At 31.8% G+C, this 24,263-nt stretch overlaps 1 protein-coding gene across 2 annotated transcripts in view; it reads left to right on the top strand.

The window, feature by feature from the left end:
* The window catches only part of LOC148621952 (serine/threonine-protein kinase ATR-like), a 57,323-nt gene that overhangs the window by 1,466 nt on the left and 31,594 nt on the right, over positions 1–24,263 (top strand). Inside the window, exons 3-25 of one of the 2 annotated variants that reach the window (XM_088571356.1) lie at positions 2,065–2,147; positions 2,490–2,669; positions 3,293–3,463; positions 5,467–5,582; positions 6,501–6,592; positions 7,068–7,185; positions 8,290–8,423; positions 9,785–10,103; positions 10,801–10,940; positions 11,592–11,703; positions 12,120–12,223; positions 12,448–12,635; positions 15,939–16,006; positions 16,706–16,787; positions 17,069–17,163; positions 17,815–17,918; positions 18,487–18,582; positions 18,861–18,937; positions 19,185–19,292; positions 21,596–21,728; positions 22,507–22,656; positions 23,407–23,503; positions 23,705–23,779. In XM_088571356.1, the coding sequence (XP_088427482.1) occupies positions 2,065–2,147; positions 2,490–2,669; positions 3,293–3,463; positions 5,467–5,582; positions 6,501–6,592; positions 7,068–7,185; positions 8,290–8,423; positions 9,785–10,103; positions 10,801–10,940; positions 11,592–11,703; positions 12,120–12,223; positions 12,448–12,635; positions 15,939–16,006; positions 16,706–16,787; positions 17,069–17,163; positions 17,815–17,918; positions 18,487–18,582; positions 18,861–18,937; positions 19,185–19,292; positions 21,596–21,728; positions 22,507–22,656; positions 23,407–23,503; positions 23,705–23,779 (2,842 nt within the window). Of the gene's footprint in view, positions 1–2,064; positions 2,148–2,489; positions 2,670–3,292; positions 3,464–5,466; positions 5,583–6,500; positions 6,593–7,034; positions 7,186–8,289; positions 8,424–9,784; positions 10,104–10,800; positions 10,941–11,591; positions 11,704–12,119; positions 12,224–12,447; positions 12,636–15,938; positions 16,007–16,705; positions 16,788–17,068; positions 17,164–17,814; positions 17,919–18,486; positions 18,583–18,860; positions 18,938–19,184; positions 19,293–21,595; positions 21,729–22,506; positions 22,657–23,406; positions 23,504–23,704; positions 23,780–24,263 lie in introns of both variants that reach the window. The other variant, XM_088571355.1, reaches the window with a different exon arrangement.

A 24,263-nucleotide genomic window follows, 5' to 3' on the forward strand; every position in this document is an offset into this window, starting at 1 on the left:
CTGAGAGAAGAATGTCTTCATCATCTAATTTCAGACCATAAAAAAGAAGCAGATAGTGAAATGTTTTATTTCATTTTTTAAGGTTCATTTTAACTTGCTATGTGTGGCTGAAGTATTATTTTATAGTGGTATAAAAAGCCTACAGGTATAAATAGTCGTATAAAAAGGCAAAAGGTAACTTGCTGTGTGTAGCTGGCGTCGAGTTTACAAAAAGTTGTGTTTAAAATTGATCGTAAATTATGATGTCACAATGCTATTTTAGGTTGTGATGTCATTACTTATGATCAACTTTACAATTACGACTTTTTGTGAAATCGATGCCTGAAGTCTTATTTCGTAGTAATATAAAAAGGCTACACTTCGTGCCATCGTGCCTTCATGTATTCCCTGTGATACTGGTTAATTAATTACAAAATAAATCTATTTTAATTTTGTTAAGGTTTTTAAATTTGTGAATGTAAAGAGTTTTCTTGTAATTTTTTTTCAAATAGATTTTTAAATATTGTTACTTATGTTGATGAGTATTTTTTCTTTGTAGTACATACATATCTTGAATATGATATGCATAAGGTTTGCATTCCTGTATGTTTTTTTCATTAAAATTTAAATCATGAATGAGTAATGAAGGAAACCATAAGTCTAGTAGAAATCAAAAGAATGGAATCAAAGGAGTTGCCTCATAAAAAGTCAAATCCCATGCAGAAGAAAGAGGAAAGGAAAACTATGACAAATTGAACAAATTGGTACAGATGGATACACCGTAACAATGCACGAGTTCATGATGACAACCATAAAACTTCTGTAGTGATTACTTCAATCTTGTAGTAACATAACCCTGTTCCAGAAGCCTAATTGTAAGAAGTCTAGCCCAGTACAAAAAGTCTGTGTAACAGCAAGCTCTGACATAACATATGAGTTGTGTTATAAGAACTCCTTACTCCTGAAGGGATGTTGCCACAGATGAAAGGAAAGTTGACAGTCTTAAATGAAGAGTCATTGCATTTGTCATATAGTTTGGTCAGTAGTTACGCTTTCAATTGATCTCTAAGTATAGGTCCAGATATGAGGCTGACTTCACAGTGTCAGTAATATCCTTTATCTCAAGTTCTATGGTGTAGATGTAATGCATCAAATCCCTGAGACTAGGATTGTTGAATGATAATACATTATCTATATAATGGAAAGTGAGATCAAAGGATCTGGCTAAATGATGTTCCTTCCTTCGAATCAGATCAGCTATAAAGTCAGCCTCATATGAACCAATGAATAGGTCAGTGAGTAGAGGAGCACAGGTTGTTTCCATTGGAATGCCAGCCATTTGTTGAAATACATGTCGACCACACTGGACAAATATGTTGTCCATATAAAATACCAGCGTTTTGAAATCGTCGTCTATGGTATATTTGGAAGATGATTTGGAATTGTTTCCTAGGAAGCATGAGGAATTTCTACCAAGTAGAGTATGAATATGAGCATATTCATAGTTTGAGGCAGTTTAAGGTTATAAATCTTAGAGTGGTTTATGAAAAGGGCCAACTACCCAAAACAGGTTATTTCATATGATAAATTTATAATAGAAATACAATGTACAAACATTCCCAAAGTTTCTAAAAAAATGGTCAACAGATTTTTGAGTTGTAGTCCTAAACAGGAAATCGACCCATCTTTGTATGAATTAAGTCCTAGAACTCAAGAAGATAAAATCAGAAATGTAAAATGTACATGAACAGAAATAGACAACTCATCAAAGTTTTTTGAAAATTTTTGGAAATGTTTTGAGCTGTCAAACTAAAATAACATAGCTTGCTCATCAGGTACTACTTTATCAGAAAGCTTGTTACAGATCAAATTAAATTATAATAAGCTTATGGTTAGGTTATTATTGTCATATGATGTGGATTGTATGTGAATAGTTTTACCTCATGTATGTAGCTTTATGTATATTATTAAAGAATATTTGCATTTGTAGATGCATATATAATTTAAAAACGTGTCATTAGTCATAGTCTATGCAAGTGTACATTTTAGTGTGAATATTAGCTTATTCATTGTGTTTATTTTCAGTTATTCCAGTTATTCCTTGTATGAATGCAGAGAAAAAATAGTAAGGAAAATTTATGATGATTTCCTTTCAAATACTCAAGCTGGTAAGTTGTTTTAGTTTGTGTAAAAACAAATTTTTAAATAGTTTTTTTTGTTGTGATAATTTGTACCCCGAGTTTTTCTAACATTGTAGTAATCACAACATATTTTGTGAAAGATTGAATTGCTCCATAAATGACAATAGCAGTTAGAATAGCAGTTTTCAAGTGAAGTATACCTTTTAATGAGTTTTCATTGCCATATTGTTACTCTTTCTCTTTCCTCAATATGTAATTGATAAGTCTTTGCAGTAAAATATTGGCAAAATTTCGAGCATTGTACAGAAATATGTACATATGTTTGAGCTGTTAAATATTGCCTACATATATAAAATAACACATTTCCAGTTGCTCACTCATTGAAAGAGATTAAAGGAAAGAGTGAATGCTACCCCATTCTTCAATGGTTACAACATTTAACAGAGCAGAGAGCTGAAGTATTTCTCACAACCCCTCAACACCATGGAGATGAGACACCATTACTATCCCAGGTCCAGACAGATTCTGAAGAAGAAAGAATATCCTTCGGTAAAAGTGTTCAATATACATTGTATTAGAAAAAATAAAATGGTAAGCTAGTGTTCCATAACAATGAGCTCACCTAGACACAAGGTTTTGTAATTAGTATTCATAGAAATAGTTTATTGTTATAAATCTGATTTTGATGATTTTGTGCATTTTTTTCTATTGTAGGAGTTCCTTTCAGACTAGACTAATCTATAACCAGTTTGGAGTTATAAGGTTACAAAATTGGGCCACACCCCCATAAAATCACCTTTTAATTTTTGATCCAATTATTATTTTTTTTTATTATTAGATTCCTCATGAAACACTGTGTCTGTGTTGTTAAAACAAATTTCTGATATCTCTTTATGGTTTTCGAGTTGTAGGGATCGATGGCAACAGTGTTAGATGAGCACCATTAAGTATGTGAAAGCAGAATTTCTTTCAACTTAAATTGAATTTCAATTTTTGTGCATTATTGTGTCCAAACCAGTTATTGTGGCCACAATGAACTGTAAGTCCCTATGTTAAAGTGTGTCAAAAACTTTCCCAACCGAAGTCAACAATATGCCTGTCATGCTGGGCCAGTTGAAGCTCTTATTACACATGAAATATTTTATTAAAATGTAAAATTTTACTGTTTACAGAATTTTCCAAATGGTTCATGGTGATTCTTCTGAGGGTTCTATGTGACAGAGAATGTGAAGTCATTCACCAGAAGTGTATAGATATCATTCAACAGATATTTACTCTACTTAAATGGAGAAATGGATACTATTACTGTTCTATGTTAACATATATTATACATATTTCTGCAGGTAATTACATATAGATACGTATCAATTAATGCATATATTTTATCACAGTCTGATTGAAATTATGATAACCACACAACTACTACATGTATTAAGAAATATTTTTGTAAGGTTTTCTCAATCTAATACCGTATTCTTCAGTGTATACCGCACACTTTTTTTCAACTTTTTCTTTGCTCCAGAAGAGGGATGCGCAGTATACACCAAAACAATGAGTTTCTAGATTTTTTTTTTTGAGACATAATTTTCTGGTCCATAATTTTCGGGAATCAGAACCGAAGTTATCAATTAAAGACAACATCGAGCCATTGTATTTTTGAGAACAATTTTATATGAAATAAACAAATAAAGTTTTACTGCTATTTAATAGTTGTTTTATCCATCAATGCTGTTTTCTTGCATTTCACAGTTTGTAAAAAAAATCACGACTAGCTTCTTATTGATCTCTCAAATCAAGTCGTCTAATTATAACTTCTTCACCTGTGTGCGGTGGAGCGTTAAATACACAATACGGGGAGTGCCAACCTGTCCTCGGGCCCATTGTCATTTAATTATCAAATAACAAAAGATCAATTTAAAAGGTGAAACAATTATTGCTAATCCTTTAATCAGCATGATGAATTGTTTCCAGATGTCAGCTATCAATACACAACTTGGCAAATTAAAACATCTTTTTATAAATGGTCGGACTTGACGCCATTGTTTTAGTGAATTACCTGATTTGTATTCGGACAGGAAATGTAAACATTTCAGCCGACTCAGATCCAATACATCGCTATTTATAAACTATTTTAATTAATAAATGGCTTGCAAATGCAGGGAAACATATAAAATACTTTTATTTAAAATATTAGTGGTGAAAAGATACGCATTTCGGGGAATTTTCCCAGAATCCTTTCATATCAATGTGGTCTTCTGCTGGTGCTTTTTCCTTGCTTCTTAGTGTGCGTTTTACACGGAAACTAACTTTTTTCGCCGATCTCCCTTGCCAAGAAGGGGGTGCGCGGAGTACACAGATGCGTGTAATACACGGAAGAATACGGTATCAGAGAAGATTTGCAGACTTCTTCAATAGTATACATGTATATTAATGATAAGGCAATTTTTATTCCTTTTTTTTTGCAGTTGGATAATGTTATGGTGATGTTGTACTTTTCATCTTTGTTGTCTTTTTTGTTTCAGTACAAGAAATTGAGTATAATTGATAACTCTTTAAAACTGTACCACAAGATTCCATTACACAAATAGAAGTTTGTGATCTAATTTTTGGGTAATGGACCTAACCATAAGGAATTAGGGACCAAAAAGGAAAAAAAAAAAAGCATGTTTTGCCTTCCAGACATTACTGTATTCACATTTATAAGTGTATGCATTTGATTTCCATGATATTGTACCAAAATTGTACCACAAAAAAAAAAGATTGATTTTGGAGGTAATTATTTAGGGTAACTATTTAGGGATTAGAGTCCTCATAGGACCATAAACAAAAAAGAATATATAAATTCTTGACCAGTTTCAACATTGTTTAACTTACAGTCACAAGTCACAATTGTTTTTTAGCTTTTGAATTTTGGGCCCTATTTTCAAATCAGCTTATATAAAGGCCTGAAGGTCCAAAATTATACTGCATTTGCTTTCATCAAAAATGCATGCTTTGGGTTCTTTGTTATATTGGAATATAATGCATGTAATTAAATGTCCAATTTCAAACCTTTTTTAGTTCTTTGAACACATGCATTTCAGTGATTTACCTAGCCCTCATCACTTTAACCAAAATAGTTCTGTCAGAAACCTAGGTTTAGTTTGATTTGAACTTTCTGATATTCTTTAAGTATTTATTTGTATTGGTGATTAATTTTGTGAGTGTAAACACATATACCCAAATACTTTTCTTCACCTGATTGAGTTGGAGAATAGTGTAACTTGAATGGTAGACCAGAATGCTGACCTAAAGCTTAATGTAATTTATGTTTAATATATACATATGAACTTTATATCTACAACAGATCTAGTGAAGGCTAATGATAGACTTTATGAGAGTAACAACCACTACAGTGTAGATATTACTAGATTTGATTTTGATATGATTACACTGAATTCCAGTCTAGTGGCACCAGAAAAGGTAATTTGTATTAAATTCCTGCCATATGTTTTCTGAAAGGCTACATGAAGATTTACAGGTCAAAACAAGATAGTTAGTCTCACAATTTTATTCTGAAATTCAGTAGTAACATGTATTCAGGTAATAAAATGTAAAATCATGTAGGCATGTGCATTGCCTGGCAATGTGAGCGCAATGAGGTTCAGCATTCCTGAATGCAATGTTTAAGCTTAAAAACAGCTCTAGCTCTATCCTTTTAAGTTTTAGCTGCTCTTATTCTTAATTTGTACAAATTTTAGAAATATAATAGTTTTTTGTGGATGGCGGAAATATTTGTGACATAAACAAATGCACATTGAATTGATGCCGCTGACAGCTTTGCTTAAATAAAAAAAGGTTGCCTTTCCTATCTTAGAAAAACTGTGCTTTGATTTGAATTATACGATCAGAGCTATGTTTTGCCAAGGCAGGTAAGGTTTTTGAATAGCAAATAGTACAGTTGAGAAAAATGTGTAAGTGAATGAAGTTTTCCTAGATTTATCCATGAGTATTGTATGAAGCATAAAAAAAGGAAAGGAATGCACTGCAAACAAGTTATTATTTTCAATGATAAAAATGAATGCATATCTATCTTCCGTTATTGATCCTGATAAGTGTCAATTTCTTTTTTTCTTGCTTCGGAACTTCCCAATTTAGGCTGTTTCTGCTGACTGCCAAACCCTATCCGGTTTGGCTGATAACTCATACTGGGGACCATCTCAAGAATGTTATTTTCACATACACAAATGTTGCTCTTGAGCTCACTTTGTGCTGGCTTAGATTGTTTCCTTAATGGGTAGCATGTGAATTAAGATTTTAACTTGAGGAAACATTTTTTTCTGTTGTAGTCCATAGAGGTGTCATTTTGCTCTCTATATGTACTAATGTTTATGTTTTAAGAGAGAGGAAGACACACCAAAGATATTTACCACTCCATTAACACTGTTAGTAAATGATGTCAAGATCTGTGAATGTCTTCAACTAAACATTGTGTAAGTAAGCTTAATTTTTATTCTACGTAAGTAAAGTTACAGTTTAGAGATTTCTCCATAGTGCTTCCTATTAGAAAGTGTCAATTATGGTATCACATAGACGTACTTTCATGAAGTTAGTTAATTAAATGGTTATTCAGACATTATTGAGTGTACTTTTTATTGCTACATGTACCAGTATATAGTTTTTTTTTATCAACCTATGTTTTTATTTTTAGCGATATTGAGAAAGATTCCACTTATGCAATGTCAAAGTACCACGAGTTTAATTAATTGTTATTATAAATCTGTTAGATTTTCCTTCTATTGTCATTGTAAAAATTTATGATTTTACAGTTCTTCAATACGTGCCATACATTTACTATGTTTTTTTGTGAATTACATGATGTTTATAGCTATAATTTTAAAATCTTCATTTTTTTTCTATTACATTATCAATTAGTCATCTGTATACATCCTGGGGAATTTTTTGCAGTAAGATCTTACAACTAGCTTCCAGTGATATAGCCTCTGTAATTCCTAGAAAGACGTGTGATGTCACATGGGGAGCAATGTGTTGTCATGTTGAACTTGGAGATCTTCTTATAAAGAAGGTATCAATTGCTGTTCTTTTCTAATTGCTTTCCTTTTGAAAATCTATCTCTCGCACCCTGGAAAGAATTAAGTAGCAGTCTTTGTAAGAATCATGCAAACTCTGAAAAATGTGATACACCCCAAAAAGGGCTACATATTTTTATTTTTGTAATTAAGTTGTCTTTTGGGTCTATATTGTGAAATATGTAATTATTCAATCAGATCTGCCTGCTCTTAAGAGATAATCAACATTGAAAAACCAATAGATTCTATTGTATTTGAGTGTCATTTAGAGAGTTATCTCCCTCAATTTTGAAATCTACATTGCATTCTATATGATTTTTATCTCCTAAGAACATGGGTTATATGAAAAACTGAATGTTAATTTCTGTTTACTATTGACATTTCAAACAAAAAATATCAAAAATAAAAAATATGTAGGCTTTTTAACCATGAATCACATTTTGCATGATCCTTAGCTGGAGTGCTACTTAAATTCTCATAGAAAATGTTGTTTTGGTTATTATTATAAGACTTGGTCATATCTTTTAATATTTTAGTTTAAGCCAAGTATTTTTTTTAGTATTGACAAGTAAACAAGTATCTAATTTATGTCAAGATCTATTTATGTCATGAAATTAAAATACCTGTTTTAAATTGAACATGTGCTACACATTCTTTTTAGTTATGATATGCAGAATTTAGTATGATTTTTATACCCACCACTCAAAGTACAAGTAATTATATGATACCTTCCAAAAGTTGCGTGTCCATCCGTCTGTTCGTCCCACGATGGTTTCCAGATAACTTGAGAACAGGTCAATGAACTTGAGTACCAAAAATACAGGTTAAGCTTAATTTTAGCAAAATCCAAAATGTAGTTTTCAAGTGAAGCCATTTTGAGTATTTTGCCATCCCTTTTTTCACCAATATGTGGCAGGGTATCACTTAATGTTTCAATAATTTTTTATATGAAGATTTGACATTTAAATGTTGTTTCTTTATCTGTGTTCTGTTGACTTAAATGCTCTCAGATTTATTTATGCAGTTACTTGTACATGAGTGTTTAACATTATATTCTACAAATAATGTAAATGCACATTGTCTGTCAATCTTATTTGCAGGAATCACTTGCAGTGATTGACACTTTGATTACAAAGTCTGGGTTACCTACCTTAGATATATTGAAGTATTTCCTGTCTGTTTTAGTTGCACTGATAAAGTTATTGTGTTCAGGCTGTGATGGAGCCAATATAAGGTAATGTTCTATAATTAAGAGAATTTTAGTTTTTTTTTCATCTGCATCAACAAAGTTAGCATATAAAGATTTTTAGTATACAGTGAAACTTCTCCAAACCAGCTACCACTGGGACAAGAAAAAAATGGCCGGTTTATAGGGGTGGCTGGTTATGTGAAAAATAGCAATGTATTTTAAGAGCTGTTTCCATTAATTTGTTCTATAACCCTACACCTTGTCAATTTGTTGGTTGAGACATGTTTAATGCCGATTCAAAACTTTTTGCCTTTTATTACATTTCATAGCTTGCATCATTTATGAATGATTTCATTTTACAAACCGTACTGCCGACATAATAATGTTCATGGTTATGAAAGAATATGTAATAAATATCAAAGGGCCATGGATGGTAATTAACTATTTGTATTGTTTTCGTAAATTACCTATCAACTAAGTCTAATAATTTTACCCCTATGTTGTTTTGGCTTGGGTACAGGTGACATTAATTGACAGTTAAAAGATCGTAAAGATCATACTATTAAATGACCCCAATTGCCTGACGTGTGTACACACCAATTAACACGCAACCAGTGACAAAATGTAATGTATGGATTAAATTTGTTATTTTAAACTACTGTCCACTGATGAAATGCAAACTGTTCAGTGAATGAATTATTAATTACATTATGTTACGTAATCATTTACAGTTTTGTTGATACATTTATTACAGGTGAACAATAACCAGGCGGCCGGAATTGTGAGGTTGTTTTTATTTGAAATATGTAACTAAAACTGTGAAAAACTGGCTGATGTACGGTTTTAGGGGGTGGCCGGTCAATTGAAGACAAACACACAGGTTTTAAGGTATATCGTGGGGACTTTTGAAAACAGCCGGTTCGAAGGGAAGACTGGTTTTCTGAGGTACGGTTTGGAGAAGTTTCACTGTATTGGTCATTCTGTTTCTTTGTCAACTTCTCTACCACATCCAAGGTTTAGGTTTTAGTGGAAGTTTTGGTAACTATATCATACACCTTGGAATACGTTTTCACTAAATACACAGCCAAAAATGGCACATATGACAATCATATGTTGCTTGATTCATATGATTATCATATAACTGACGATTCTTATATGTTAATATTTCAGGCTTGCTTACACATGATTATCATATGTTCATTAAAAACATTATTAGCATGTGATAATCATATGATAATCATATGTGAACTGTTACATATATTAATCATATCACGTTCGATTCATATGATAATTAATTATATGTGATTATCATGAGTTTGGCTGTGAACTTATATGAAACATACACTGCATTTTTGCTTGAAACTTGTTTTCTTATTTACAATATATTAATATACTTTTTATACCAGTGAAGTGACCGAATTAGAGGAGTTAACAAGTAAAGTTATACAGACCATAATAAAAGCTGATGAGAAAGATTACAACATGAATCATTTCACCCTTCCCCATACACAAAATATCCTTACCCAGCTGACTATGACATTAGTTACCTACCAACTCAGTAGACTGGCCACAATAAACCTTAAGGTAGCCATGATGATGTTACTGGTGCATTGTATCAGTAAACTCAGCCCAGCATTGCTACAAGGAGCAGTTATTAAGCCTAGTGTAGAGTCCTTAACGTCGACCCTAATTAAGATGTTGGGTACTACTACTGATAATTGTCAGGTATTATTTGTTTAATGTTCATATTAATGTTAAAAATCTTAACTTACACATGTATAGGTTCTAACCTCAAATATACCTATTTTGATATGAATTAAGCTGCATTGTAATATAGATATCATTGATTTATCAAACAATCTCAGTGTTATAAATTTGGAGTTTTGATTTTGCTCCCATACTTTGTCAAAATGTAAACTTTGTGGCTCTTCTGCTGTTGTGACATTCATATTATTTGACATCTGTTGTGGTTCAGATTATTCATTCTCCATTCTAACATTTTGCAATTGTTTGAAATAGTAACTAAAGACTGAAAAATCAGAAATTAAAAAAAAATTGATATACAAATGCAATAAAAAGAAATATCAATTAGTAGTTTAGAAAAACAAAATATGACCATTCATGCCAAAAACACTAGATGATTTTACTTATTCATATAACAGGTCACATTCACTGAGTCTGTGTGTTCTTCATCACTTGTAATCATATTTTGGTTATTCACTCTTCACAATTAATTATCCTTTAAACAATCTCATGGTTACTTTTTCGTGACAAAATATATTTTCATATTTAGTTTTCATAATGTTAATGTATAATATTGATTTTTGTATAAAGCTACAGTTTCTTCATTTGTACTTTATGTTTGGTTTGGACTAAATTTGTATAATTTATAAAATATCTTTAAGTCTGTTTTTTTTCTCAGTATTTAGTTGCTCCACTTGTGAAGTTAGCTCTGAGTGAGATGAGTGCAAAAAGAGTTTCACCAGATGCCAGTACAGAAGATGATTTGACTTCCATGCATGGGACCAACAAATCTACATTGACACTGTCAAAGAGAAAAAGGTTAATTGTTGTTACATTTTCTTAACATCACAAAATTTGCTTTTTAGTCTGTCTGTTTTTTAACTCTTAAAACTTATACTGTTATTGAAATAGACAATAGGTGAAAGATAGATTATCTGATTTACTTTTTGGCTGAATTTCACATGGTGAAAATTGGGTTATAGTATGGTGAATTTTGTTTGGCCAGATGGGCCGGGAAATTAATTTTCGTAACATTTTTCTTTGCAACTACTAAGTGCAGTATTGATATTTGGTATCCAGCATCAGGTATAAGTCACATATCATGGGATTTGATTTCAGACCTATCAGACATCTACTTCCTGATTAAGAAAATTTGGCAATTTCTGTCTTTGACCCATTTTTACCTTTTTTGTACTGTGTGTTCCATATTAATGAAAAATTACACTAGAATGCATTACTCTCTTGGCTACTAGTATTTACAATAACGAATATCATTCTCCCTTGAAAAATGAAACTATTAAATCAGTTTTTGGTTAAAAATTAAAAAGAAATTCCTGTTTCTTAATCAGAATGCCCTTTACCAGATTTGCTGGACAACTTTTATAAAGCAATTTCTTGTAGGTTAGGAAATCCAGGTCTGTCATATCAAATAATGAACATCATTAAGTTGATCTGATTATTTTTTGCCAGGAAATTGGATATGGATGACAAGGTCAAGAGAAGTAGAAAGACAAAAACATTGAAGTTAATATGTGTTAAGGTTGAAAGTTTGGTTGGACAAGTTGACAAGTATATCACAGAGGTATTCTTTATCAATTTGTGTACAACATTTTCAACCACAAGCATTTTATGATTACACAAAAATAAAAAAGTACTGAAAAATAAACAAATGAAACTTAACAAGATAAGCATGGAACCTTTATACAAAAAAAAGGTGAGGAATTTGTGTACAGTGGGACCAATTTATTAAAGATGTCTTTATGATTGGTTCTTTTTTACATGTATATTTTTACTTGTTTTATCATGTTAAGTTGTTCGTGGCTTTCTCTGTTCAATGAAGTAAATATGTTGGTATTATGCGTTACAAGAAAATAAAATCTTTTACATCAATTTTTATATTCTAAGTTATGATTTGCAAAATTTAGTATGTTTTTTTCTTTATTAATTGAGTATATGGCAGAAAAGAGATGTAAAAAGAAAACATACATTTATTTTCAGGAAGATGCTGTACATAAGTTAGAAGGAATTCAAGTTGGACTGGAAACAATACTTAGTTGTTTCCATGTATGTGTATGTCAGGGCAGTTCTGGAAGGAATTTCAGGTTTGCAATTTCATTTTTTATCTTTGGTTTTTTGAAATACACACCTGTCCTTTTTTAATTAAAGCTTGATGTTTAATACTGACTTAACATAATAGGAACTACGAAAATCGTATGATTTTATGATTTATTATGGTGAAGGATCTGTCGATGTGAAACTTGCTTTTATTGATCATAGTCTCACAATATTCATGTTTAAAAATTAACTTTATGATTTTTTTTAACAGATACCTGATTACGGAAGATATGCTTTCTCTTGATTGGTGGATTCCTAGATCAGTCATACAGCAGATAGTTGGAACATGTATCCAGACAATTATTCTACGCTGTAACCGATGGCAACAGTCATCTGTTTCTTCATGTCTGAACAACATTGTGAACATTTGTTCAAACTTTTTAAGACTAAAAGATTTTGGTATGTTTTAAAAACTTTATCATGTTTTTCTTGAAGTTCTATTAACTATAGGGTTTCTCAGGAACATATGATATGTGACTTCTGCCTACTGTATTTTTCGGACTATAAGTCGATATTTTTTTTTCCGGAAGGTATCATCCTATTTGACTTATATTAGGATTTTTCAAGAAAAAAATGTTCCTCTACAATGCATTTCATTAGATTTGTTTCTTTCAGTTTTGATTGCTTGCTTTCAAAATTTTGGGCAATCTACAAACAACGAAAGCTGTCACTCAAACAGTCAAACTGGCAATCGATCTTGAAAATTATTGATCAGTGCTGCTATCCTTTATGAATGAATATGACGATGTTAACAAAAATTTTAAAACCTTTAAAATATAAAAATAAACTCTAGAAGATATGTTAACAAAACTTTTTTACTTGTAAGACATAAGTTATTGAGTGTTCCAGAGTTATCAGTCCTTTGATATGCAAATTTATACCCATTTATGGTATGTTGTAACACATTCACATGTGGCTCAATTTATAATCAGTTTAAGTGTTATCTAAATGGCTAATTGCAACCACATTTAAAGGTAACAATTTTTTATATTGTATTTCCAAATACCAGGTAATATTGTTTATTAATTACCACTCGTAATTATGACCTATTCATCAAGCTTATTTCTCGCTAATTTCACACTTGAGTGTCCACGCTTGACATGTTTATGATTTTGTACACCTGATGATCTCAGGTTTCAGAACAGTTGTCAGGCAGTTGAATAAAAAAAAGTTGAACTCGCAGACAAAGTACACTTTAACAAATATACAAATATGAATTCAATTCAGAAATACTATACAACGTAACATCGTTGGAATAATATGCTGTGAAAAAACAAACCGCTCAACTTGGATCTCCACTGACACCTACGATATAAAGGCATACATCTGACCCTCAACTTATGTGGCAAATTCGACTTATCTATGTTTTTTTCCGTCAATTTTGGTCAAAATCAGGCAATTTAACTTACACTCCACATCCACTTATAGTCCGAAAAATACGGCAAGTGTATCTTTGATATTCAATGGATTCACAAATGTTAGAAAAATTCATACAGAGTCAACTCATATAACCAAGGGTAATACTTTAAAAACTAAAATAATGTCTTATAAATGAGAAAGGATATATTATCTGATATATATATTCCTCGCCCATTCAAGTCTAGAAATAGTCTTTTTAGCTCACCTGGCCATAGGCCATGTGAGCTATTGCCATCACTTGGCGTCCATCGTCATTGTCGTCATTAACAATTTTTCAAACATCTTCACCTCTGAAACTACTGCATAGATTTGCATGAAACTTTTAATGATTGTTCCTTAGAGTATTCTGCACAAGATGATGGATTGGATTTTTAATCGGTTAAAAACATGGCCACCGTAACTAATAATAGATAATAGGGGTCAGACATCAGATTTTTGCATATATCTCCAAAACCGTTAGGTTTAGTCGAATTCTGACGTGGGGGTAAAGGTATTCAGCATGATGAGATCTAGCTGTGGTCAAGTTTTGGTGAAAATCTGTTGACCCATGTTGGAGTTATTTCCCTTTTTAGACATTTTTTGCTGTTTTTGTTGTTATTAATTTAAAAAATCTTCTTCTCAAAAACTACTATAAAGAATTCAATGAAAGTTGGTACTTTTGTTTTTTAGGGTATCCTTAAGAGAATTACTGTTTGGATTTTTGATTGGTTAAAAAACATGGCCACCTTTACTAAAAATAGGACATAGGAGTCGTACAGTAGTTTTTTGCATATACAATATAATGTATTTCCAAAACCATTAGGTTTGGCCAATATTTTTCAGTTGCTGAAATATCCTTATTATAAGGCCTACAAAAGTCTTCCTGGAATCAAAGTTGTCAAACAACTCCATGTAAGGGTTATTGCCCTTGAGAGGTGAAAAAATACATTTTTTTGTTCAGTTGACAGCCTGTATTTTGAAAACTATGATAGATAGAATGAAACTTTCAATTGCTGAAATGATTCTTATTATAAGGCCTACAAAAGTCTTCAGAGATCAAAGTTGTCAGACGACTTCATATAAGAGTTATTGCCCTTGAAAGGCAAAAAATTTCAGTCAGTATCTTGTAAACTATTATAGATTGAATGAAACTTCCAATTGATGAAATGATCCTCATGATAAGTCCTACCAAAGTCTTTGTGGAGTCAAAATTGTCAGACAATTTCTTGTTAGAGTTATTGCCCTTGAAAGGCAAAATATAACATGGTGAGCGATTCAGGGTCCTGGGAGCCTCTTGTTTATCATATAAAAATAGAAATTCTTCATGTTACTTATGTTATTGTACTGATTTACCCACAGGTTGGCCTTTTTATTTGTATTTTTTACCCAGCATGGTATGGAATAATAGACAATAAAGACCCAGACCCAGCCCATGTGTAAATGAGTACAATCTAACCCCAATAAATTATTAAATCTTTAACAGGGCTCCATCAACTTTCAGAACATTAAACTTTTATTTAAGAGATAATTCTGAGTTTTCTTAGTCTTGTATTTTCTTGCAGTGTTTTTTTTCTTTTACTCACCTTAAGCATCAACTATGTGATAAGTATGTTTACTCAGACTCCTGTTTGTTGCTTATGTGTATTCACAGGACGTCAAAGTAAATCTCACCATTGAGTGAGAAATTAATAATCCAACACCGCTGAGAATGCAAGACAAAGAAATCTTAGGCACCCAAGTGTAAGATTCTAGTTCTCTAACAAGGCTCTGCCAAGAATGTCTAAGATTTCATGTTTTTGTGTTTGATTCTTTTCTCCCTTTTTAAATTAAATTTTGTGATCAGTACACCTATTTCAAATGCCCAAATTCCTTTGTATTTTGCAGGATGCCATAAAACATTTTATTGTGACCTTACAAACGTTGCATGTTTTTATCTTGCCCATGAATATCTAGCATGGCAAAATATTTGAATATGTTTTTCTCCATATTGAGAAAAATCTCATATGTTTAATAATATGAATATCCTTATCTCTAAATTAAGAAATAGTTATCTTTATCTTTTTGGTGAATGAATTCTCTATTTAACATTCCATTATGGTAACATTGTCAGCCTAAAGATAAATAACAGATTGTTTACCTACATTCATAGTACTATGTAATATCTTTTTCACCCTCAGTTATTTTGTATTTACAATTTACATCAACTTTGAGTTGCTCTTGAGACTTACCATTCATTTTCAGTAATCAAAGAGTTTAATTTGAAATTTTGCTCCAAAAAAGTATATGTTTGGTTGTAATTTTCAGATCACTTCCAAATAGATGGAGAGATTCTGATAACATTTCTGTGGATTCTGTCAATACCTTGGTTACCTGTAAGTAAAGTAAAGTTTTATTTAGACATTAAATTTCTTAAACTATGTTTGGTCCAATTTTCATTCATTTTATCTCTTCCTTTTATTTGTGAATATGCCATTCCTTTGCCATCCTTAGTGTAATTGGTCTCTGGGATAATGTCAAAATCAGACTATTAGAGTTCACAACAAATATTGTTTAGACAAGATGTCCTATTCTCATTGGTTTGTATTTGATTTTTGATCAGAGGACCAAATTTACTTTCAAGAGTTGAAGGTCCTGAATTTTTTCAAGTTTCAAATCAATGGTCCACTTAAGTAATCTGAAAAATCCTCTGTAAAGTGTCAATGAAAACTGTTGAAAGTCTCAGACCTGAGTAAATGGAATTTCAAAGGTTGTAGACAAGATATTGAGAGTCCTAGATCTCAGACCACTGTTTAATTGAATCCCTGTTGATGTGCATATTTCTGTTCTCCCACAAAATAGCAAGGTATCACTTAATGTCCCCTTTGATTCTGAATGTTTGACTTTTATTTCTCTATCATTGGTGATTCAGTAAAATCATAAATTGATGAGCAATATTATTCCTGGCAATATTGGTGTCATTGAACAACCCTTGATTGACTCATTTGCAAATTAGGTTCAGGTAAAAGCAAAATATTCAGCCCTTATATAGCCTGAATGTTGTTTAAATATGAATGTGAATTATTTTTATTTAGAATGACCACTCATGGATGGACTTAAAACCAGATAATTCTAAAGAAATAGCTAAATTGGCTGAACAGATGGCTGTGAAGATAGGTATGTCAATATATTTATAAGTTATTGATGACATAATGATTTAGAATTTAGAAGTGATTTATTTTGTTATTTTCAAACTTTAAAAACGTATTTTATTCTTACAATATAACCTTTGGTGAGGTAGGTTTATTTACAAAGAATTGAAATTGACACAAAAACTGTGAGTCTTTAAAAAAATCCATAGAAGTAGATCTAGATGAAAAATGAAGAAAATGGAAAGATGAACATTCCAATGTATTTATCTTGATATGGATTGGATGGAAATTTTGTTTATGTCCTAGATTTAATTGTGAAGTGCCGACTTTTAGAAGGTCTTGCTCATTTTCCTAAAGACTGTTCACCAAAATGGAGAATACATGTTTACAGACAAGCTTTTGTGAGTATGCTTAGATACTTTTATTAAAAGGGGTTTTATTAGGTGTTAGGTTTCATTTACTTGAAATACACTCATTAATTGAGTTTGTTTTCTTTGCTTGGCAAATGTTGAATAGATAACATGTTATACTATTAAGTATCAGTCCATATAAAATTCAGATACTGCCTATGGTAAGATGATTCATGGTGTAGAAAGACCCATGGATCAGGCGATGCTTTTTTGGTCTACATATTCTATACTTTAATGTGACCATAGTCCTTTCTGTATTTACATCTGTTCTACTGAGCAAATTACACTTTAATCTCTCACTAAAGTCAACCAAATCAAGAACAATAACTCTTGCAAAGTGCTAATTTCATGTACAATCTATATAAATTTTATATAATTTTTTTAAAAGCACAACCCCAAATGAAAAACTACTACTAGTTATGTGATCTATAATGGTTTCATAAAAATCTAGACTAAAAAGCATTGTATATTTTGGTAGATTTTTCTACACCATGAATCTCTATCATAGGCAGTATCTGAATTTTATTTGGACTGGTATTCAATACCATACTGATTTAAAAAAAAAGACATTGACAGTGTTGAATTATTTGTTAAAATGAGGAATATTATTTCAATATTGACTGCATTGCTGACTATTTTTAGGGTGATTCTGAATGGAAACTTAGACAGGCGGCTGTTGAGTCTTTCCCTACTCTGCTGTTACACCTGGGGCCTAATGCTAATCATCTCATGCATGATCTTATCAGGTATTGTAGAATCAGGCTTTCCTGCATTGTCATAGCCCTCATTTTGAAGCTTGATGCTAGTCTTTTTGACCCTGAAGGCCAGGGAAGCAGCATTGATACTTATACATGTATAAGTCTGTCATTTTTTTTCAACTGAATACAAATTGTTGCTATGATTATACCTCCCACAAACATTGGGTGTATTCATTCTGTCTTCCTATCCTTTCATCTGTAAGTGTATCTTTTAAACCACTTGATGATATGTAGATGATTGAGATGCGTTCATAGAGAGATACATGTATTACAACTTATGGTTTTTACATGTTAACATCTTGAAGCCCCAAGTCTTTCTAATCTCTTAATGAAATTTGATGAATTTTTTTGTGAAGATTAGGTTTCATGTGGAGATTTATGTAAAGGAATATAATTGTTGGATTTCTCCAAGGGGAGATAATAAAACTTCAGGGTTTCACATAATTAATGTCAAAGTATAGTGTATGATAATATTGCTTGCTGACAGTATTTCTGGTTTGATTTAATTGGCTGATGACAATTTTGTTTCTATGATTATGAATACATACTATTTCAGTCCTTGTGTAGATGATAAAAATGAAGAAGTACAGCTATCCTTAGCCAAAGTTATTGGTATTCTGGCTTGTGTGGTGTGCAGGAAAGTCGTTCTTAGGTAAGTAACAACTACCTGTCAATCAAATTCAATGACATTTTTTTTCAAGAAGGTTCTCCCAGAATAGGTGTAATGACCAGTTTAATTGCATGGGCATTACAACCAGTGATAATTGAATGTTGTTAAAACTGAAGTATTGAAAAAAAAAAACATGAAACGACAATCCCACCTTTCTGATCAAAATACACCAGGAGAGCACCATCTAGCTATCACATAGTTCACAATTGTTGACAGTTGTCTTAATGGTCATCTTTAAAGCAATGTTTTCTTTCTTTTAGAAGTCACACTGCAGAATTGACCAAACCATTGTCAGATTCATTTGAAATTCAGTGTTTGCCATGTGATAATCTAAAAGGTATTTCAGATATCTATTTTTTTTAATAATTTATTATTGAATTGAGATCATGTGCTTTGTATTAATACCAATATCTAGTTGTTCATTTATTCATTTTACTGTATTTTTTAAAAGTTAGAATTATAAAAGAAACAAATAATTATTTGTCTTTGTTATTTGGTCTAAAACTATGAAGTTCTATTAACATTCATCCACTTTTGCGATACCTTGTTACGTTATCACTAAGCAGAGAAGCTTTTTTTTGTAGATGATCAACAGAATAATGTATCAAAGAGTAGACCGAATCTAGTGGATCCTAACATGTTTGTCCCATACTTGAAATTACTGTCTTGTCCAAATAGAGTCATCAAGAAAAGTAAGTTATCACTATTTTCTGTTTAGTCATAGTCAGATATTTTCTCATTTTGACATAATAGTACCGTGAAATCTGTCTAAACCACACTCCTTTTGAACTTTGAAATTGGTTCAGTATTGACAAGTGTTTGGTTAACCGTGGTTTTGTGATAGGTTTGTATTCAGAAATTTAGTTGTACAATGAAGCCTCTCCAAACCAGCCACCTCTGGGACAAGAGGCAATGACGGGTTTATAGGGTTGGTCAGTCGTGTGAAAAATAGCAATGCATTCAGAAAGTCGTCTCCTTTTCTGTGTTTTATAACCCTACGTGTTGCCAGTTTGCTGGTCGAGACATGTTTGATGCCAATTCAAATCTTTTGGCCTTTTTTAGCTCATCTTGCCGAACGCCATGTGAGCTATTGCCATCACTTGGCGTCCATAGTCGTCCCTCATCTTCTGTCGTTGTCGTGATTGTTAACAATTTTTCAAAACTCTTCTTCTCTGGCACTACTTGACCAATTGGAACCAAACTTGGTATGAATGTTTCTTGGGAAATCCTGCATAGAACTCTTATGGGGATTTTTGATCCATCTAAAATCTTGGCAGTTGTTTCTAAAAATAGAACATAGGGGTCAGACAGTAGTTTTTCCCATATATCGCCAAACCATTAGGTTTAGCTAAATTCTGATGCGGGTAAAAGTGTTCAGCATGATGAGATCTATCTGCAGTCAAATTTTCATTTAATCTGGTTAGCCATGTTGGAGTTATTGCCCTTTTTCAACATTTTTTTGCTATTTTTAATGTTATTTCTTTCAAAACTCTTATCCTCTGACACTACCTGACCAATTGGAACCAACTTGGTATGAATGTTGCTTGGGGCATCCTGCATAGAACTGATGTCGGGATTTATGATCCGTCTAATAACATGGCTGCCTAACTAAAATAAGAAAATATGGGTCAGACAGTAGTTTTTTACATATATCTCCAAAACCATTAGGTTTAGCCAAATTCTTTCAATTGCTGAAATGATCCTTATAAAAAGGCCTACAAAAATCTGCTAGGATCAAACTTGATGGAAAACTACTTGTTAGAGTTATAGCCCTTGAAAGGTGAAAAATGATGTTTTAGCAGTTTTCAGCCAAAATCTTTAAAACTATAATAGATAGAAAGAAACTTTCAATTTATGAAATGATCCTTATGATAAGTTCTACCAAAGTTTTCTTGAGTCAAAATTGTCGGACAACTCATTGTTAGAGTTATTGCCTTTGAAAGGCAAATATTTAATCAGGTGAGCGATTCTGGCTTCTGGGAGCCTCTTGTTTGAGGGTGTGGTTTGGAGAAGTTTCACTGTATAAGTTAATTATCTTTGCTTGCATTATTACAATTCTAAACCCCAATATAAAGAGAAGAATAAACATATTTAGGAGATTTTGAATTATGAATTTTAAGAATTTGATGATTTTTAGATTCAAACGTCAAATGTAAAGGTTACATACTCACTCAAATATTTGCTCAATCAGAAGATAACATGCTTTACATTGCAGTCTGACTTCGCTTACTTGAACTTGGATGGCTCAAACACCCAGGATTTCTCGGACACAATTCAAAGTACCAAAATTTTTCCCTATATGATCAATATAAATAACTTTGGATTTCTCGAACTGACTGGTTGGTCCGTTCAGTAATAAATCTTAAAGAATAAACCTCACTAACTCGAACTCGTGAGCCATTTTGTCAGCTTGGGTAATAAAAGGTGTGAAAACTGAAACCCTATCATTAATCAGTTTCATTTTAGTTAATTACAGGTAAAATTGAAGTCATCACTAATTAGATAGTTTTGATCTTAACATAGTACTGATGGAAGTTCGAGAATGTTCCAAACTCGGCATGATGAAAGCATCAAAGAAAATCAGATGAAAACAAATTATTGACTAAGGAACTTGAACTCTGAACATTTTTTAAAAGCAAACACAGAATTTTTAATGTCCGCAAGTCAAGATAATCTTCCTAAAGCGAATGAAAAAGATCCATGAACTAACAAAACTTTGTAGGATGTAAGCAATTTCTAACATTAAAGTCAAACTCTGACTGGCAACGAAAAATAATTTCGATGAACTTCAATTTCTCAAACTGCCGATAACTTGAACACATTTCAGTTGTCCCTTGGAGTTCAAGCTACCGATGTTTGACTGTATTTATTTACTTTTATGATAATAATTTAGTAAAGTGAATATCAAAGAGATTAAGATTACAGGAGACATGGATGCAAGATTTCATTAATTTGCAATATTACAGCCATTTGTTGATGCTGTTTAATTTTGTAGACGCAATTGAGAACTTGAAGAGGATATTTGGTCATATTGGAGTAAGAGCCAAAAGTTCCACTATTGTCAACATGGTTGATACAGCTTTAAATGTCATTGTAGATAAAGATTATAACATGAGAGTTTGTTTCAGGTTTGTTTATTCATATTTGATGAGGCAAATTTTAAAAGAAAAAAATGTGCTTCATATTAAACTTATCAAATAGCATTTAGCAAGTCTTAAATTTTGTTTTTTACATAAAGGGATGGCACCATTGTTTTTGGGGTAATTACCTGACTTCTTTTTGGAATTTAGGACTGATAGAGCCATAAACAAGCATTTATCTGGTTGCCAGAAGTAGAATATGTTAAAGTGTATAGATCTCTATGAAATTGTATCACAAATTTCCATTACATGAAAGGAAGGTTTTGATTAAAGGCAGTGGAGTTAGAAAGCTTTATCGTATCAACTCCTGACTAAGTTGGAAATTTTTCATACCCCTGGCCTGATATATAGGAATCCCCTGTAAAGGGTAATAACTAACTACCCCACTGGTAAACTTCAGACAAAGTCAAAAGGAAGAGTCTAAAAGAAAAGTCCTTATAACAAATGGTAATATCTAGACAAAAACAGGAAAGTTGAACAACACCACAATGGTCTTGACTTGGTACTGGCATTTCCAGTAGAACAAGGTTTTATAGAGGGCTAAGCCTCCCACAACTATAATGGTGGACTATTTCTGGTGCCCAATCAACAACTAGTAAATAACTATACAGTTTTGATATTTAAACATAAATAATGAAATATACACATATCCAAAAAATTCCAAATTGTACAATTTTATACTGATAGACATTCAAGTATATACATATATGTGTATTTTGGGCGATGGTATCCTTATCTCACATACAGTACTTGTTTTTTTTTTCAGTAAAGTTGTGCCATACCTGGCAGGAGAAAACTGCAATGAAACAAACCAGCGGATTGTTAACAAACTGAAGGAGGCACATCTTGAAGCTGTCAATGAACAGAATATCAGACTGCAGGAGACTATTGTGTTAACACTAGCACAGTTTGGCAGGTAAAGTGATCTCTAACAAAAACCATATATCAATCTGCAGGAGACTATTGTGTTAACACTAGCACAGTTTTGGCAAGTAAACTGATAGCTAACAAAAACCATATATCAGTCTGCAGGAGACTGTCATGTTAACGCTAGCATGGTTTGGGAGGTAAAGTCATAGCTTACAAGAACTAAATATTAGACTACAGGAGTCTGTTGTCTTAACATTAGCACAGTTTTGGAGGTAAAGTAATAGCTTATTAGAACCATATTTCAGACTGCATGAGACTGTCATGTTAAAACTAGCACATTTTGGCAAGTAAAGTAATAGCTTCCAAGAACCAGATATCAGACTGCAGGAAACTGTTGTGTTAACACTAGCACAGTTTGAAGGGTAAAGTGATAGCTAACAAGAACTAAAAATCACACTGCAGAAGACCATTTATTTAAGAGACTGAGGAAAAATTTTTTAAATCTTGTAAAATTTCTCAAAATGACAGTTTACTTTAGATATTTTGTTTCCTGATTGCTTGGATTTTCTTCCTGAAAGATGTAGTAGGAAAAACTTTTGAAAAATGGGAAAAAATTGGAACATTTACAACTCATTAGTGCTACATTTAAATATTTTTTTTATTCATTTGGACAGGACGTTTGAAGCCATTTAGGTGGGTATTAATTAAGGATTTTATTGTCCTTTGGTGTTTCATAGTGATGCCTTTGAATTGGAACTAAATTCTTATACAACCAAATTACATATATAATTAACAGGGTTGCAGAGAATGAACAGTTACTAGTTGTAATACTGAACCTCCTTGAGAGTATGTTATCTCCAATACCATTGATAGCTGCTGCTGCTTTTGAACAGGTAAATTAAATATCATTTGATAGCTTAATTCATTAAGATACATATTTATTGAACTAATCATACATGCAACAATTATATAGTTTTAATTAAATCTGTATTACAATATTAATGAACGATATTTTAGAAGGAAGTGCTATTGAAATTATTATGCTTATTCATCCTTTGTAGATGATTATCAATCAGTTTTATATATACTTTCAGCTGAAGTCAGTGGCACAATACAAGAAAATGAAAACCCAAGATTTGTTTATGAAACTCAGACTTCCTATATGTAGGGTAGGTAGATAGACATATCTGTTTTATGCAGTTATTGAATGTAGGTAGAATAATAAAAAAATGTTAATCTTTTCAAGTCTTCTAATACCATTTTATCTGGTTCCAAAAAATTAAGTATTCTGTTTTACTCTTGTCCTGGTCTCTGTTTTTCTGTCTGTCAAACTTTTTTGTAAAATTTTCTCTTCAACTATTTGTCTCTTTATATTTTTACACAAGGTTTATGTATGTGCTATGTCCTGAAATTGGATTTTTGACTTGTGCAACAACTTCTTGATTGTGGACTTAGTTAATATTTTGACCATACATTAAAGTTGGGATACGTGAATATCATTCACTCACAGATTTCTTGTTAATTATAATGCGAGGAAGTAAAAGAGCAGGACAACACATGATTTATATTACATTCTGAATCGAGTTTTGCCCATCTAACATTGTAAACATATATAATTTTAAGTCCATGATATCTTATAAGCATTTATTTGTT

Source organism: Perna viridis, chromosome 3 (genome assembly GCF_037379345.1).
Source record: "Perna viridis isolate PV_CMFRI_1.1 ecotype Kerala chromosome 3, ASM3737934v1, whole genome shotgun sequence".
Lineage (NCBI taxonomy): Eukaryota > Metazoa > Mollusca > Bivalvia > Mytilida > Mytilidae > Perna > Perna viridis.